The 17,634-nt window shown below is 43.1% G+C and overlaps 1 protein-coding gene across 1 annotated transcript; it reads right to left on the reverse strand.

Moving 5' to 3' along the window:
- Positions 1–3,432: 3,432 nt before the first annotated feature.
- On the reverse strand, positions 3,433–10,236 carry CNRIP1 (cannabinoid receptor interacting protein 1). Its single transcript, XM_057423389.1, has 3 exons — positions 9,901–10,236; positions 9,054–9,198; positions 3,433–4,401 (listed from the first exon to the last, which is right to left on the reverse strand). The coding sequence occupies exons 1-3, from the start codon at positions 10,077–10,079 to the stop codon at positions 4,237–4,239; spliced, it is 489 nt and encodes a 162-aa protein (XP_057279372.1). The 5' UTR covers positions 10,080–10,236; the 3' UTR covers positions 3,433–4,236.
- Between the last annotated feature and the right edge of the window lie 7,398 nt (positions 10,237–17,634).

Consider the following 17,634-nt stretch of genomic DNA (forward strand, 5'->3'; position numbering starts at 1 on the left):
CAGGGATCTGAAGCTTTAAATGCTGGTCTCAGGGAGAGGAGAAAAGGAAGTAGTCCAAGGAATGCTGGCAAAAGCTGCCAGGAATGCAGCAGGGAAGGCCCATGAGCAGGAGTGCCTGTCTCTCCTAGCCAGATATCTGGATTAGCTGTACTGAGGGGACTTTCCAGTCATTGCTTGTGAGCCTTGTAGAGCTAAGGGAAAACATGAATGTTGTAAGACTCATTATACTGCTGCTTTGTGCTGCAGGGTTGACACAGCTATTAATTCAGTACTTTGAATTCTGGAAGCCAAAGCACTTGTTTCAGATCTCAAAAAGGTTAGCATTTACAAGATGCCACATCCTTATTTAATCAAAGCTTCACAAGGAGACTCTGGAAGAATAGAACTGTTCAGCTTGGCACACACATCAAAATTTTACATAGCGAGTGAGGCAGGCATTCTTGACCAAATGGAAACCAACCTCTGCTGGCACGTGAAAGCCTTGCATTATAAAACTCAGGTTCATCATAGAGATGTTCTATTCTCATCTTTTATAGGAAGAATGTAACAGATGAGGTTTTCTGATACTCTGCTAGTCTGACATCTGCAGGGGTCACTCTGCATCTGCAAACCAATGGATGGAACCTCAGCTGAAGCCAGTGAAACCTCCCTACCTTGTGTTAGCAGGGCGTGGAGACGTTAGCAGTATTATTTCTTTTTCAGATGCAGTCAGCTGGTGGGAGATACCAAAGCCTGTAGTGGCTGCACTAAACACAAAGTCTTGTGAAAACTCTAATGATATAAGCCCTGTGCATGATCATAACTGTAATAATCATTACTAATAACTTGCTTTTGGATCCTGTTACTCAGCAGTCTAAAAGTGTTAACTGCTACCTAAATATAGATGAAAAAGTGACTCTGAAAGACTTTGTGTCTTTGTTTCAATCTGTCTTATGAAAATGAAAGCTGGAACGCTGCATGAGAAAAATCTTGAAGTCTTTCACGGATAAAACCTTTAGATATGAGTGTCTTGTGGTTTCAGTGGATTGACACATTTTCAGCATTTTCTGACACTGTAATGAATAAATATATATTTAAGCTGACTGTATTATGTCCTGTTTGAATTTTGGAGTTCTGTACTAAAATTGAAATACTACTTAGAAAAAGCTGTGTAAAGAACAAAGTTGTCTGGAGATTAAATGCTGCTGATTGAATAATGCATCAAGCTGTCACAGCAACAGTTTTCTAGTGACTCAGGCTCTATGAATATTTACCAGAGTTGTCCTGCATGAAAGAAAATCAAACAATTACTTTCCAGGGAACTGCTGAAGTCTGGCGTCACCTTTACTAGGAGCAAATGTTTGCTTTGTTAGCAAAGCACTTGTGCAAGGGGAGATCGATGGGGCTAGTTTGCTTTATGTGTGCCAAGTATCAGCACTAGTGGTATGAATACTCAACAAACACCACTTGAATAATCTATTTAGGAATGATGTAAGGCCATCAACCCACATTTCTGTATGCTTAAACCTTATCTAGGGGAGAAGGGTCTAACAGCTGATCAATGCCATTTCACCTGACCCAAGATAAACCGTTAACCAGTCCTCATCCTTTTTATCACTGCCACTGTTTGTAGAAGGGGTGCTACAATCATGTTCAGTCTCAGGATATGGAGCCTCCAAGAAACAAGTGGTCTCGCTGTTCTTTCTGTCCTTTCGGAAGCAACTCACTCCATCTCCAGGCTCTTTCTTGACCACCCTCTGAACTGAATTGCTACAAGACTTGCTAGGACATAAAGGAGCTGCCCTATTTGGCATTAATATGGGCATGAGTATTTACCATGGAAAAAGTGTGTTTCCCAGCTAACAGCCCTTCTCATGCCAGGATAGATTTATTCATTTTAATGTTTCTCAAATGCTGGAGAGCTAGGACATTACAGGTCAAAGCAGCAGAGCTCAAAGTGAAGGCTTGTCTTACACATTTTAATTTTACTAGGATAGAAGCTTCTCTGTTAATTTATTATCATACATATTTCTTGCTGATGTGCTTTCAGTTCATATGTACAACCAAAATTAGGTTGCCCATAGAAGCTGTGGCTGCCCATCCCTGGAAGTGTTCAAGGCCAGGTTGGACGGGGCTTTGAGCAATCTGGTCTAGTGAAAGGGCAGGGACATTTGAACTAGATGATCTTCAGGGTCCCTTCTAACCCAAACCATTTTTGGTTTCACAGAACCCTAAGTATGCCAGTTGTTGTAGAATACAATTTCTTTCTAGTAGTGCAGAGCTAGAATTGATTGACAGCTGGAAGCTTGGTATCATTTAAGCCTGTTATCTGGAACTTCTGCTGAAGTGCTGGCAACAACACGTCTGTCTGAAGTACAGATTTCATTTGAATTTGATCAGTTCATTTTTTTTTAGTTTGAAGAATTCTTTGTGTAATCTAGGAAAGGCCTAGGAAAGACGTTAACATAGATTACTTCTAGAATTTCATCACAGTGAAATTTGCCTACGTAATACTGCCTCAGAGCAGAGATGCAGCTGGGTAGCAACCTGTTCCAGTGGTGTGTTACAGCAGTGCTACTGTCAGGTTCTTCTGTCTGTAGAAATCTGTAAATGGTCAAGCTTTTTGATTAATAATTCAACTAAAGAAAATATATCCTTGGTATATTACTTGTGTTCCAATTCGGTACCTTCCACACTATGTTAGTGTAATGAAATTCAGCTGCATTTTATCAATAAGCTCTACTGAATGTTACCACATTAACTGTCTGTATTCTAACAGACTGAAACTGTATTTCCTAAAAACTTTGGATAAAGAACATGAGTACTTTGGACTGGATTCTCAGACAGCACTGACTATGAACCCTCTCCTGTCTGACTTTCTAAAACCAGTGACTTTCTTGATACAGTATTTTCAACTCATTTATATGGTCTTACTAGGGAAGAAATTGTTTATGTCCTTTATTACAAAGATCAAAAGTAATGGTAACCATTTACATACACAATTTACAAATTATTCACAAAGGGAATCACAGATATACAAGAACTGACAGCTTCAGCCCAAGTTGGGGATGGGAGAGTGTACTTGTTCCCCTGCTTTTATTTACTGAAATAAAAGATATGTTTGTTTTTTGTTGTATGTATTAAACACTGATCTAGTGTTTATGTAGCACCTTTAGTCATAACCATGCAAATGCTTACATGCTTACCTTTATTTGAAAGAGTGCAATGCATGTATAAACATGTTTGTTGGTTAGAAATCCTGTTGATTTTGGGTACAATACAGTGGCCAGGCTTGAAAAGGTTGATCTGTAGGATTTAACTGTTTTGAGCAATGTGTGTTTAAAACAAAAATGAAGATTACTACCAGAACTCTTAATTTAAGAACTAAATATAGTATGGTTGCTGTATCTTTCAGGAATATACTGTATGATCTTAAGATAGAAACTAGCCATGTTGTTAGGTGTCTGATACCATAGCTGGTTTATTGCTTTTCCCTCATTCAGGTTAGCATATTTTATACAGTTTCCTAGAACTATTTCAGAGACTGCAAAACTTAACAAAGAATCCTATCTTGAGAGATTTGGTAAATTAGGAAACTTCACAAAATATCTTAACAGCACTTACCAAAAGGGAGAATGAGTTTGCAAATTCCCTGGTATGAAAGCACAATATCAACAGTGCGATAGCTGCCATTTAGCTAAACCTACAAATATCCACAGTTTGCACGTTTTGCTGTCCACTGGGATGACATGTACGACAAAATGCTTGAAGCAGCACACCGATTTAGGAGCAAACACAAATGCAAATACAGAAATCACCCAGGTGATGTTGCATCCAATTTCTAAGCAATAAAGCTAAACACTTTGCAAGAGTTATGTCTAGTGGAACCATTTAGTGGGAATAATCCAGATACTTATGACGCTATTATGATGGTATGACTTTCTACCCAGCTATCAAATATTCTTTACCATGAACTTTCAGTATTCTCAGGATGACAGGTAAAGAATGTTGCAGATGCCATGGTAAACTTAATATACAGTAATAGGCAAAGATTTTAGTGACACCACCTGTATATACAACATAGTTGTTGGAACCTCATGGAACAAAGCAATGTTACAGTATGCCTTTGTTAAGGCTTCTTGCTGGTTTAAAAAGGTAGATTCCTCTTTAGGGAGATTGTCCAGCAGTACTGGTTTCACATCTCTTCAGTGTGAATCTGAATTCTCCCCTTTTTATTTTAAGCCACTGCTAGACTCTTCAGCGGAAGGTCTCTTTATTGATCCACATAAGACTGCGTGTTTCATTTGGTTTGCATTCGTACTCAATACAGCCAAAACTGTTACCCCATTGGCAATGATCCCGCTTGTGGTAGTTGTAGAATTTGACTTGCCAGACTGTTTCAAAAACACCAATGTCGTTAAACTGCAAGGAAGAGGGAATATCAGTGTTAGTGAGCTGATTATTTTGTTGGTTTCTCTCTCTTAAGGAAACTGTGGACCATAAAACAGCTGATGTAAGGGTTATTGTTCCTCAACTCAATAAATCAAAGTTCTGTAAAGCCTGCTCTAGCAGTCATAAAGTCTTTTATGGTGAGGCATACATAAACCATGAAGGGTCAGATTCTCCAGCTGCTATCTGCTTGCACTTGCATCTGGAAAGGCAAGTCAGTGAATATGTTCTAGATCCCACATGGATAAATGTTACTAACAGCAAGAATCAAAGCCGTAATCCTTAGGGTGACTCAGCAGTAGTTGGCCCAATGATCTTCAAGTGGCTTGTACATACTGTAGACCATGTAGCAGCAATCTGTAGTGATGTAGGCCATCACTTCACCTTTATACCATGCCTAGAGGCTGCTCCTTCTTTTGCTTAATCTAAAATCTTTAATGCCCCTGTATTTTGTAGCCTTGTGTTAGCAGTGTCTTGACTGAGACATGCTGCTATTAGACCACTTACTCCTTCCCTGGATTCTGTTCCACATTTTACATGAAACAAGCAAAAGAAGTTATTTGTGCATTTCTGTAATTGCTAGCTGTACTGTGATAGTGCACTTTTCAAACTGAGGTATGAGTAACAGAAGCTAGGAAGGAGATAATCAGCGTGTTTAGCAGATAAGTGTCAAGTACAGTGAAGGAGTAGTGAGACATTGTCTGTAATTTGTCTTATTGTATTTGTAACTTTGGAGTGAATGATACTATGGCTCTAGTAAATTTTGTAGAACAGAAATCTCCCCTTTTTATTTTAAGCCACTGCTGGACACCTTTACATCATCAGGAAAACCTTGTGAGGGTTTCAAGGATAGATTATGATTTCAGTTATAATGCTGCTGCAGAATTTGAGTTTCTGTGCCTCGACACGTTGCAGAGAATCTGAAGTGTGGGTGTGAAGCCTGTATGTATTGCAGTTGGTCCCAGTAGCATGGCTTGATTGTGTTATGTTGTTAGATACTAGATGTGGATTCAGTGATACTGAACAGCACTGTTCTTCAACATTTTTTCCTTTTAAATATTTCCATCACTCACTTTAATGACAGCTCCTTCACTTGACTGTTTTCCATTCCCATCATGTGCCTGGGAGCTGACCTTCAATCATCTGCCTATTACAATCCCACTTGCAAAGTCTGTATGAAAGCCCTTTTACACAGTGACTCTTCCCTGAGTTACAAGCAGTCTTCTCTATCCAGTTTTCTCAGAAGGACATGTAGTTTATTTTTTTTTAATTCAAGATGTGGTTTGTAAGCTGCTGCTGTGTAATGGACATTGCTTTAAACCTTCCCCAGCCCACTGTGGTAAGTTAAATTTAGCCTTGACAACGGCAAGAATTGCTGTGTGCTGTTAGGGGAAAGTTTTTATTTGGCTCCAGTTCCAAGTGTTATCTTAAAGGAATATCTGAAATATTTCTGTGCCTTCATTTGACAAAGAGAGAATCAGATATCTTTGTCAAAAGACAGCCTATTTTATCTCTCCCAGCAACTAAAACCTTAATTAAGGTTTGGGGTTGGTGGTTTTGTTTGATAGTAATCCTGATGCACTCATAATGCAAGAGTAAAAGTTAAGCACATTGGATATTACTGTGCACAATCCAGAAAGAGAAATTGTCAGAGAGGAGCATCAGCCACCCTCAGTGTGGAAACTGAGGAATGAAAGGCATTTCTAGTAGCATTTGTAGAAGGTGGTATGATACAAGAAGAGCATTTCATTTTGTTAATGTATGAAGGATCTGAATTTCAACAAGACAGAGGAGGGAAACAAATTCTCTATTCCTCCAATGACCCAGTTTTGCTGAGCTACCCCAAGTAGTTTGCTGTGGATTTCCTGGAGAAGGAACAAATTAACTGCAGGGATTTTCTACTACCCTGTGCCTCCCCCCAAACCCAGTGCTTAGCAGATGCAGCAGCTCTGTGGCATCATGAACATTCTGCATCCTCAGAGTTCCCCTGAATTCCCATGACTCCTGCAGCTAAATCCTGGCTCCTTCACTGGGCCTGTATATGGGCCTCCTCAGAGAGGAGGCATGGCCCTACTTGTAGGTCAGGCTCACTTCCCTGTCTGCTATTCCCTCTCATCCAGTAGTATAGGTGTGAACAGTTAATCATTGCCTCTGAATTTGCATGCTAGGATGATTTGATGACTATTTATTACTGTGAATAGAGGTTTAGCTTCTTAATTCAATCTGAGACTAGTCTGGTTGAGAACAAAATGAGAGGTTTCTAAATAAGTTTACATCATTTACTAGAGAGTTTAGCAGTTTCTCCATAGTGAGCGTAACTAAGCATTCATGTAATAGAAATATATCCTCAGATTCTGGAATTCAGAAGCAGGATTGTTGTTTTACATGTACAGACTATGGCTGTAGCAGGCCAGATGTCTACTAGCCAGCTGAAGAAGGCACACAAATTATTTGTTTGAAGTTTTAAAGCAGTTGGAAAACAATTTTTTTATGGACCTTTATGGACATCGTGTCTTTCAGGAGTATCAAACCAGTGCTTAACTGCAGGATTGACCTCACAATCTGTTTCTAATGTGAGTTCAGATTTTATGCCTTAAATAGTGTCCTTATCTCCCTAGGATGTATTATCAGGATCCTGCCAGTTCTAGAAAAGGAAGTGGAGGCAGAAGTTCCTCATAGTTGAAAGAAGCAGGAAATTTTAAAGCCATTTGTAATAAGCCCAGTTTTGAAGAATCAGGAACTAGGTATTAGAAGCAGCTTTCAGACTGGGTATCTTGAGGCTGGTTGCCTTAATCTGTTACAGCTCTGTCTAGCTGAGCAGCTAAATGATGAGTTAAACATGTAAATCCCAGTTGAGATGCCTATATTTATACATAAAAGTAACAACTGTGGAGATCCTGAGTAAGTACTGAAAAACCTATCTATGAAGATCAGATCCTAAAAAAGGTTGAGGACCTGCTTAATGCTTGAAAATCCTATTAGCATCATGGTTAATATCCCAGGATTTGATTTGTAAAAGCAACTGTTTGGGCAAGTAATGTGGCTTCGCATTCTGATGCTGCAACAAAACACCTCAGAGCTTGTATCTGTAAATCAGACCCTCCTTGCATTTCTTGGAATTGCTTTATTTGATTTGACTTGGTTTTCTCTGTAAGAAAAGTTAAACATCCAGATTTTTAGGGTTCATATGAATGTTTCACTTAAAGCTAAGTGTGGCTATCACAATAAGGATGCCTTAGTCAAAGCAGCTGGGTTTTAGGGAGCGCTGCCCTTTCACCTCCTGGTATAAAGAAATTTAACTGTAGTACTCATCAGTGCCATCCAGCAGCCCTGTTCCACTGGTTGACGAGTCATACTGGGTGTTAGGTTTTCCTGGATGTTAAGAGGAGGTGACTGTATGCAAAAGTGATTAACCTGGACAGATACTTCAGGGTAGTCTTATTAACCTAAGATTCTGAAGCAGTAACTGCTAATGTGATGTGGGTCTCCACAATTAAGTTAGGTGTGCTGTAATTACTAGAAACACCAAATAGAGACACTACAGTTCTTATTCAGAGGGGGACTGCCATGCTAAGTGATGGCTGCAGATAAGAATAGCGAAGATAAAAGATCGAGATGAGATCTTGCATGCTGTGACCAAATGTGAGAAAAAGCTGAAATCTGGTGGGCTTGGCAAGGTCCTAATTTATGAGAGTTGGAACAGACCTTTAAGAGAGCTTTGGATGAAGATAGCTTATTGCCCCATTTCCCCTTTTTGGTACAGTAGGCAAAGAATAAACAGCAAGAACCCCTCAAAACTGTAATCAGGAAAGGGGGAAAAAACCCAAACAAGCAAACCAAAGACAGACCTCCCTCTGCACCCCGAGCATACCAGCCAAAGAGTGCTATGGAAATCTGCCTGCTGCTGTTCCTGTCTTCTGTCAACTCTGCCGCCTTACAGGCTGGAGCTTTTGTCATCTCACTTTGAGGCCATGGCATATACCAGTTCTGGCCCTCGGAGCTTCTCTTTAAGGTTGGGGTGAGGAGCCACTTGAATAAGAACTTGTTTGTGGATGCAGAGATAATGTGATAATGGAAAGATATGGGGAAAGGGAGAAGACAGCCCTGGGTTTGTTTTCACACATGCTTTCAGCCTCTGGTGGGTCCTCAGGCATCCTGCAGATGACAGGTGGAAGGTACTAGTCACCTCTTGTGCTTAGGGCATGCTCTGCTTCAAAACACTTGGTGGTGCTGGCAGGCAAAAGGGAGGCCCCTGTATGCCAAGGGCTTGGGATTGGATTCCTAGCCAGGGATCTTGGTGGGAGCTGCCTGATGTCTGTAGTGTCCTGCAGAAGAGGCGAGAGGTTCAGCTCACATTTCTTCCTGCTGCAGCACCTGAAAGGGCTTTGCAGGTCTCTAGAAATTCCCCTACTGTTTCCTAGCCTCTCTTGGCTTCCCCTTGGGAAGCAGGGCTTGTGTTTTTTAGCTCTACTCTGATCAGCAGTCTTACTGACACAAAGGAAACAGGAGGCAGCAGCTGTGATCAGACTTTGTCCTGGAATATTTCACCTCCACACCTCTCTCTGGGATACAACCCCCTGCTCCTGTCCCTTGTCTTCCCATGCCATGTTTGAGGAACCACATACCTGCATGTTGACCTGGATGGGCTGTCTCTCCCCACTCTTGGTATGGGGCACCCCTTCTGTGTCGTAGATCCCTGTGTAAGTGACCACCTGTGCATCCCTTGATTTCTCCTCCAGTGGGACATTAACACCGCCGATGCCCATTGTCCTGCAAAGAGACGGGATCCAGCCTTTCAGCAGCTCTGCACCTCCTTTCCTTGGCAGCTTGGAGCCAGCATGTGGGCTTGCAGCCTGGCAGGCTCTGTGCTGGGGGATGCCTCAGGGATTTTAGCAGGCCTGCAGGCAGGTGCTGCTGACTCACTGGGGCTCCTGAAAAATGTCAGGGCTTTGCAGTCCTCCAGGGAAGATGTCAAAAGGAAAGGCAGGAGGGATCTGATCTCGAGTAGCTGGGGAGAGGTTAGTCAAATCCCTTCTTCAGGGCTGCCCCTCCACTTGGAGCTGGCTCCCCATCTGAATCCTCCCTGGTCCCAGTCTCTGCTTTGCCATGCTGCAGCAAAGGCTTAGGCATGGTGTATCCTGACATGCAAGGCCAGAGGGGCCTCTTTCCTCTGTCTCCAGGGCAAACCGTGGGGAAGGAGGAAGAAAAGGAGCTGGACTTGAAAGAGCTCTGGGGAGAAGGTGTAAAGGGAGAGGGGAGGAAGCGACTCCCAAACATGGCCTCTCTCCTGAGCCAGAGCACTAGGAACAGCTGGCCAGGGGCTGAGGAACAGGGCCACCAAAGCAAAAAGGCAGGGAGGGAGAAATGACGGAAACCCCGCGCTGTCAGCATGCCAGGAAAAAACATTAAACCTCTAAAAATAAAGCAGGGGGGAAGGGAGGGCCGGGGGAGCCGCCCCGAGCACGGACTTACGTGGCCTGGACGGTGCCGGGCCGCAGGACCACCTCGATCTTGTACTTGGCTCCGGTCAGCAGCTTGATGGTGCGGTTCTGGCCGAAGCGCTGCCCGTCCACCTTGAAATACACCGCGCCGTCGTTGGGCTGGATTTTGAGGGAGACGCTGATTTTCACGAGGCCGGGAATGTCGCCCATCGCTTGTCACCGGCGGGGTGAGTGCGAGATCTGCGCCCCTGTCGCCCCCTCCGCGGAAGGCGGCTGGCGGGAACAGGAGAGCGAGGCTGCGAGGGAGAGGAAGAGGAGGAGGGAGGAGGAAGAGGAGGGGCTGCTTGATCCCCGCCGGCCCAGCCCTTCCCAAAAGCAGCGGATGATATATATTTGTTTTTTCCCTCCCCCAATAGCGACGCAGCATCTGGGCGGTGGATGCGCCCCCCCCCCCCCCCGGCTCCATATCCCACATTGTGGGGATATTTGCAGCTGCTGCGATTGCAGCCGGTTTCCAGGGAGTTAATCCGGCCCCAATTACTGCAGCCGTAATCCCGCCGTTCTTCCCGGAGGGAGCACGAGGGACTCGGACGAGACGGCGCGGCGCCGTTCAGCACCACGGGCGCGGACAGCGGCGCGGGCCGGGAGCGCCCCGTGGGGCTCCCCCACCGGCCGGAGCAGAGCAAAGACGTGGGTTTGTGGCTCTTCTCTCCCTGCGTGGCAAAAGGTTTTTGTGAGCCACCGTGCCTAGACTGTGGGTTTCTTGCTCCCTAAAGTTAACAGTTAATATCTAGTGTTTCTATTGGGGTGGTTTTTAGAATCACTTTGATCTCAAACACTTAACAAAAGCATTGCTAGTAGCTTAACTATTAACAAATCATTAAAGATAATTTGGGTAGCTAATCGGATGTATACGAAAAGAAATGAGATGTGCCAAATTAAGTCTTCTGAGACCCCACCTGGAATCCTGCATTCAGCTCTGGGGGCCTCTAGCATAAGAAGGATGTGGAGTTGTTAGAGCAAGTCCAGAGAAGGGTCACAAAGGTAGATCAGAGGGCTGAAGCACCTCTCCTGTTAAGACAGGTTGAGAGAGTTGGGGTTGTTCAGCCTGGAGAAGGCTCTGGAAGACCTTAGGGCAGCTTCCAGTGCCTAAAGCTGCCGACAAGAAATCTGGAGAGAGGCTTTTTGTAAGGGCATTGTGACAGGACAAGGGGGAATGGCTTTAAGATCAAAGAAGGGAGATTTAGATTAGATATAAGGAAGACATTCTTTCCTGTGAGGGTGGTGAGACACTGGCACAGGTTGCCCAGAGAAGCTGTGGCTGCCCCATCCCTGGAAGTGTTCAAGGCCACGTTGGACAGGGCTTGGGGCAACCTGGTCTAGTGGAAGGTGTCCTTGCCTATGGCAAGCGGTTTAGAGCTAGATGACCTTAAGGTCCTTTTCAACCCAAACCATTCCGTGATTCTATGATGAAGTACTAACTGGGGAAAAGGTTATTCTGTCAGAGGGAGATCACAAGCAGCGATTCATTGACCACTGACTCAGGAACCAACCCCACACCCCAATTAAAGAAAAGTAGAGATTGACCATGTGGACTAACTAACATAGGAGGCAAGAGTTGCTTAACTGGAGATTGAGTAAAATAGGAGATTGAGTAAAAAGTAATGAAAGAGTTATTTAACTTATCAGTGAAAGCTGATGTCTTTGATTGGAAAAAATGTATAAATAGTGTAAAGCCAAGCATAGGTTTCATAATGTGTCCAGCCAGCCTTGTTTCCACAAAGATGAGGGCTGGGCAAGATCCCTTCCTCTCAGAACTGTGTGTGATGAGTTTTGTGTGTAACATTCTACCATTTGATAGCAGTCACTGCCAGAGGGAGTTGGTTTGGGAGATGTTACACAAATGCAGCCACTGCTTCTCCCACTGAACAGTCAAGAGTGAAACAAAAGCTATTAACCCCCCCAGCATATTCCTTTGTATAGTGAGGTAGCAGCGTTATCAACATTAATGTATGAGAAGAATCTTTTGGGTCTGGTGTAATGTCAAAGGGCACCTAATCAAAGAATGGTTGCATCTAATCAAATAGTAAGTTGCAGCAACAACTCATACCACAGTGGGGGCCAGCATTTGATCACAATCATACACTGACCTCCATCGATTTGTTGCAAAGATCTTTTCTGACTTCAGAGGTCCACCAAAATCAGGTAAGATGAATCCCTCCAACCACTGTCAAGGTCAACAATGAATGGTTTTGAAAGTATCTTGGAAGTTAACAGATGTTTTCAGATGAGGAAGCAGCTGCTATGTACACACACGCATCTCATAACACTATGGCTCCACAAAAGAAGACCACATGTGCATCTCTTCCCCATCTTCTTTTGAGAATTCTCATTTTTCTTTGCATTCTGCTGAAAGTGCTGCACTTTGTGGCTGTTTAAAGTTAGGCTTGCAGCAATTCCCAGTTCTGCAAGTTTAAATGTAATTCAGTATGAAATCACAGAGGCCTTATGCATGGGGAATCTGATAGTATCACTTAAAGTGGCATGTGAAGAATAATAGCCATTGCCAGGGATCAGTTTTACTCACCTCTTGGGCCAGACATATCATGTTGTAGTAAATCGTGTGTAGCTGAAGACATTGATTGCTATTAGTTTCCCAAGTACATGAGAGGTCAGATCTATAACGAGTATTTTTTCCCTTATTATTTCTGCCTGAATGGTCATCTTTGGATGCAGCTCAGGCTGTGACTTTATTCCAGACCACTGTGGCAAAAAGTAGCAAACATAAGGGAGAACTGAAAAAGCATATGTCTGAGTAACTGGTTTACCATGTGAAAGTGAAATCTGGTGAGAGTAGAACATTTACAAAGAAGGATTTTTAAACATAAAATTACCTTTCTTTTTATCAATCTGATATCTTTGCATATGTCAACACATTTACTTACCCGATCCTACCAGACACTCTTTATCAGTGCAGATCAAGGGGACAGAGTGGCTTTGCTAAGTCTTCCTGGGAGGTTACTTTTGTTGTTCCCACCTTAATGGCCATGACCAGCCTCACCTGGGGCCTCTACCCACCGCTCTGCCCATAGACCATCAATCCTTTCTTGAGTTATGTTTAGGGGTGTTGGTCTCCAGCTCTGCCACAGATATATCTAGCCATGGATGCTGTTGATTTTGATCTGCAGACTGACTACTTGGCTACCATGGAGGTACCTGATGCTGTGGTCTGTCCCCTCACTGAGGGTGGTAGGATGGGCCTTGGTTGGAGAAACTCATACCTGTCCAAGCCCTATGGGGATTTTCTGTGGGTTCCAGCCCCAAGGCTGCAGCATGGTTACCTGATATTAATTGTTTGATGTTCTGTAGGGAGCAAGATACCTGCAAGAAGATGGAGGCAGTGTGGTTTTGCCAGGAGCACAGAGGAAATGTGCTCATGTTTACCAGGTTCAAAGTTAAATAGGTCCTCACAATCTTAGGACAAGGTTGTATTTCTTCTAAGGCACAGCGGTAATTTATTTCCAGGAGCAAAGATAAATTTGTGTCCATTCCTCCATTCCCTACACCTACATTTAAGGGGTGGGGTTGGAATCTTTAATGTCCTTGTAAAGTGAAAAACTGCTTTTTTTGTTTTTTAATGTTTGTTTGGGTTTGGTTTTGCTGCCCCCCCCCCCCCCCCCAGCCCCAGACCTTCAAATCTATCTTTTGTTCTCCTGTCATCTGAGGCTTCCCAGCCTGTTGTCTGGAGTCAGCAAGGTATGTTAAGCTAATTTCCTTCCCTTGGGCAGGAATGTTGCAGCACTGGCAAACCCCTTAGTGCTTTTGAAGGGAGTGGTGAGCTCCTTCAGGTGAGCTGCAGCCAGTGTGCTGGGCTATTCTCATCTCTTTTTCTTCCCAGAACTAGGGCATTCTTTTCACAGTACAGCTTCATCCTCCAAGACCTCTCTGTTCTACCTAAGCCTTCCCTGCTGCAGCCGCATTACCTGCATGTATCACACAGGAACTACTGTAGGGGAGAGGTGAGGTTGTATGCATCCAAAGAAAAGCCAGAGCCAATATGCAGATAAGCCGTGGTTTATGCTTTGTGCAAGTCTAATTTGTCTAGAAAACACTGTGGAAAAATCTATTTGATATCTTGACTGCATCCACTCAATATGATCTCTCTAGGCATGGTGCTATGTCAACTGCATAAGACTTTCAGTAATACTATTTATGCAGGCCTCCCTACTTGGAGTTAGGGCACTAATCCTGCTGCATAGCTCCACAATAAGTAAATGTATAAAATGTGCATTGAGGTCAGAACAAGATGGTTCATTTATGACCGCCAACCCACAGGATTTAGATTCCAAGGTGATACAGACAATACCTGTATAGTCTTTTCATGTTTGCCCCTATTTGATTCCTTTCTTACCACAGGGCTAAATTTGGAAATGTTCTGGATTTGGGTTTCTTTTCAAGACATGGATGCAAAGCCACAATCTCTCTTTTGCTAAAAATAGCAACATATGTATGATTCCATATGGAGTGAATTGTGCTGAGACTTGCACCTGCCAGCTCTAAATTTAATGCTGTAATTCTTTTGACACCTCTGCCTCTGCACAGAAGTGGGAAAGGGGTTTAATGGACTGTAAGCCAGACTGAGTATTTATCACCTTTGCAAACCACTTGTCTATTATTTTTCCCATCAGTCATTTTGAGCATACAGCATTTGGTTTAATTTCACCTGGAAATTTGATGCATATTTGTGGAGAACTCATGTGCTCAGTTAGACACGGAGTGGGCTTATGGCTTTTACAGTGCAGCAACCATGTTTGAAGAGCAGCTATGCAAGGGCTAGTAGAGCAGTGAAGCTGATGCAACAAGCTGAGAAACCACTTGCCTTCCTTGCAGCCAACACCTTTATTTGCACAGATGGGGTTCCAGTTTTCATTATGAACGCCCATCAGTCTCTCAGCTCAAGCAGATCCCTTGCTCAGATAAATGTGGTTGATCACTTTTTTTTTAAATGCAATTTTAAAAATGCAATTTTTTTTAATTATTATTTTTAATTTTAAAATGTTTAAAAAAAAAACAAGCTGAATTTTCTGAGGAATTACAGCAGCAAGATCTGCTGGACAAGACCAGGTCACTTACCAGTAAACTGAGATAAGATCCTCAGCTCTTGCAGATTGTGCTATTGTGACAAATGTTGCTAATCCATTGTCATTTACCTATTCTTGACAGAAATGGAGAGAACAGGGTAAGTTATATCAGTTTTCCACAGCACAGGTCACTTTCTGCCACCCAAAGCTCTATTTGTCCCTCTATGGAGAGCTAGGAGAAATACAACTCTTCCTCTCTCAGCACAGTGCTGTTTAGGAATAGCATCACAAAGACAACATGCATCTGCAGTCCAGGCTGTTTCTCACACCTCCCATGGCCACTGTACATATGGTTAAGGACCGTTTTGCTTCACATTAATGATTTAGCTGATCAGCACATTTCTGCCTGGGGAAGGATGAAATGTTGATTCCCCTGTGGTGATGTGTGATAAATTAAACCAAGCCTCAGTGTTAAAAGAAAAGGATTGTTCCAGACACATGTAAGGTAGAAGGGGAAAAGGAATAGCTGAGCTTTGAAGATGAAATAGCAACAATATAGAGAAAAGGAGAGTTATAAACTATATTACACACACACACATATATATAAACTATATATAATTAGCTGGTTGCTTCCAGCTAATGCTGGATGGAGGTAATTTTATTCTTTGACACTGAGTTGCTTAAGTATCTAATGGTAAATCCTGGAGTCATTGGCTTTGTGCCACTGCATCTAGAATTGCATTCCATTAAACCACTTTTTAGTATAAGGTCATTTAGATATCCTGTTGAAGAGGATCTGTCTCTGAACGTTTCATATCACCGATTTATTGTGCGGGGCCCTGTCATCCTGACTCAGCACAAACACTGAACCAGCAGGAGCAGGAAAACCTATGGAAAAGCTGCCTGCAGGGAGGGAAATGCTGGCAGATTCTTTTGTGTTTGCTCCACTCAAGCTGTTCCACTTGGGAAAGGGTTTCCTTTCCTCAGGTCTGATGGTCAGCAAGGTAGAGACGTAAGAGCTAACTGTGAGCCAGTTTTTGGTCCCTAATACTCACCCCAGGCTTTGTAGTATTATGGCCTCAAGGCAGCTAATAAGGGGATAGTTTGGCTTGCAGCTGTACAGTGAAAGTTATTTAATATGAGTTGTCATTGTCTATGACCTGTAGTTTTGGCTTATCCACTGAGAGGGGAAGGGGGTGACTTTTCCCAAAGATGGAACCACTGGAATGAAAGGGAAGAGAAGGAGGTAGCTGACCTTCTTAAAGCAAAAGGAATTAATGACAAAAAAGGCATTTTATAGGAGCCTACAAGCTCCTGAGTCCACCAAGCATTTTATGCCTTATGGGAAATGAAAAGAGCCTTCACAGAAATTTAGCTTGGGAAATTCAGTTAGATCATCTCAACTCTGGAATGCATCTTCAATTCATTTCAGGTCCTGGGAATGGTAGGCAGATTCTTTACTGTAAATTTGACAAAGCTCTGTGATCACATTTTAGTGATAATTTTTTACTTTTAGCTGTTTCCAAAAAGCCTGAAGGTTTTATTAGCTAATGCATGAGTTTCTGTCTCTAATAATTTTAGAATCTGTTGGCTGATGTCATGTATACTTGACAGCCAGAGAATTAGAAAGCATATACTGAACCTTTGATTTGCAAACTGCCTAATGGATGATTTGCTTGGTCAGCAACTATGGTATTTAATAGCAATCAGATCCTCAAGACACCATGATTTGCATGAACAAAGGAACAATGTACTGAGACCCTGCAGGTTCTAGAAACAAAACCTGAGCAAGCTGATAATACAGAAAATCATCACAAAAAAGGCATGCTTAGGGCAGAATGCGCTGCAAAGTGCATAGCCTGGTACAGACAGGTGCTCTGCCTGATGATGAGACTGGAGCAGCAGCTAGTTGAGAAAGGTCTGGAAAGGAAAATCTCAATTCAGACAGTGAGGAGAAACATTCAGCAGTTGGGATGGTGAAGCACTAATACATATAACCAAGGAAGGAGTCGAGTCTCATGTGTGGGAGCACTGTTAAATAGGTATCAGTGAGGAATAGCTAGAGAAAAAGCTCTTCAAACCCTCTGATCTTCTATTGCAGACCTTGTTGGACTTCCTCAGTAAAAGCTGAGGCAGAGTCAAATGCAGAGCAGGAATTTCTGACTGTGGAAAAAGTCCTCCCTGTTTGAGGAATCTTTGCAGGTGGTAGAGGTGACAGATGGCATAACCCTGGGCCCAACCCTTATCTGAATGGACTTAGCTATAAAAGTGATTTGGAGTCTTGTGCATGGGAGAATATTTGGCTCTTGTCAATGCAGCAGCCTCCTTATTGCCTCCCCTAGGCCACCATCCTTCTTTCTGTATGCGGAAGAGGGATTGTGAGTCTGGTGTATATCAGCTTTTAGAAAATTATGGTTTTGCCTTATCTTTTACCAAATATAGCCATATGAGCTCTGCAGCAAGTAAAAGATGCTCGTAGAAAGTGACATTCTGTGGTGCTTTGTGGTGTGCTGGTCTAATTCATTTAGCCTACTTGACAGCTAACCTCTTTGGGAGGCCTCAGCATCAAACTCCAAACCCTCTTTATCAGCAGAGGGGGCATAGTCATTAACCCAAGCGAGGGCCCTCCAGCTTGCTGCCAGACTCCACGTGCTCACCCGCTGTGAGTCAGGCTTCCAAGGCAG

The sequence above is a fragment of the Pezoporus wallicus genome, unplaced genomic scaffold (assembly GCF_028554395.1).
Source record: "Pezoporus wallicus isolate ANWC-B61680 ecotype Strahan unplaced genomic scaffold, APGP_CSIRO_Pwel_v1 contig_4191, whole genome shotgun sequence".
Lineage (NCBI taxonomy): Eukaryota > Metazoa > Chordata > Aves > Psittaciformes > Psittacidae > Pezoporus > Pezoporus wallicus.

Excerpts from the sequence above, each read along its gene's own strand:
- CNRIP1 (XM_057423389.1), bottom strand. The coding sequence starts at position 10,079 with ATGGGCGACATTCCCGGCCTCGTGAAAATCAGCGTCTCCCTCAAAATC. Across the intron at positions 9,199-9,900 it reads CCCGGCACCGTCCAGGCCAC|GACAATGGGCATCGGCGGTG; the intron begins GTAAGTCCGTGC and ends GTCTCTTTGCAG. Across the intron at positions 4,402-9,053 it reads CCATCCAGGTCAACATGCAG|TTTAACGACATTGGTGTTTT; the intron begins GTATGTGGTTCC and ends TCTTCCTTGCAG.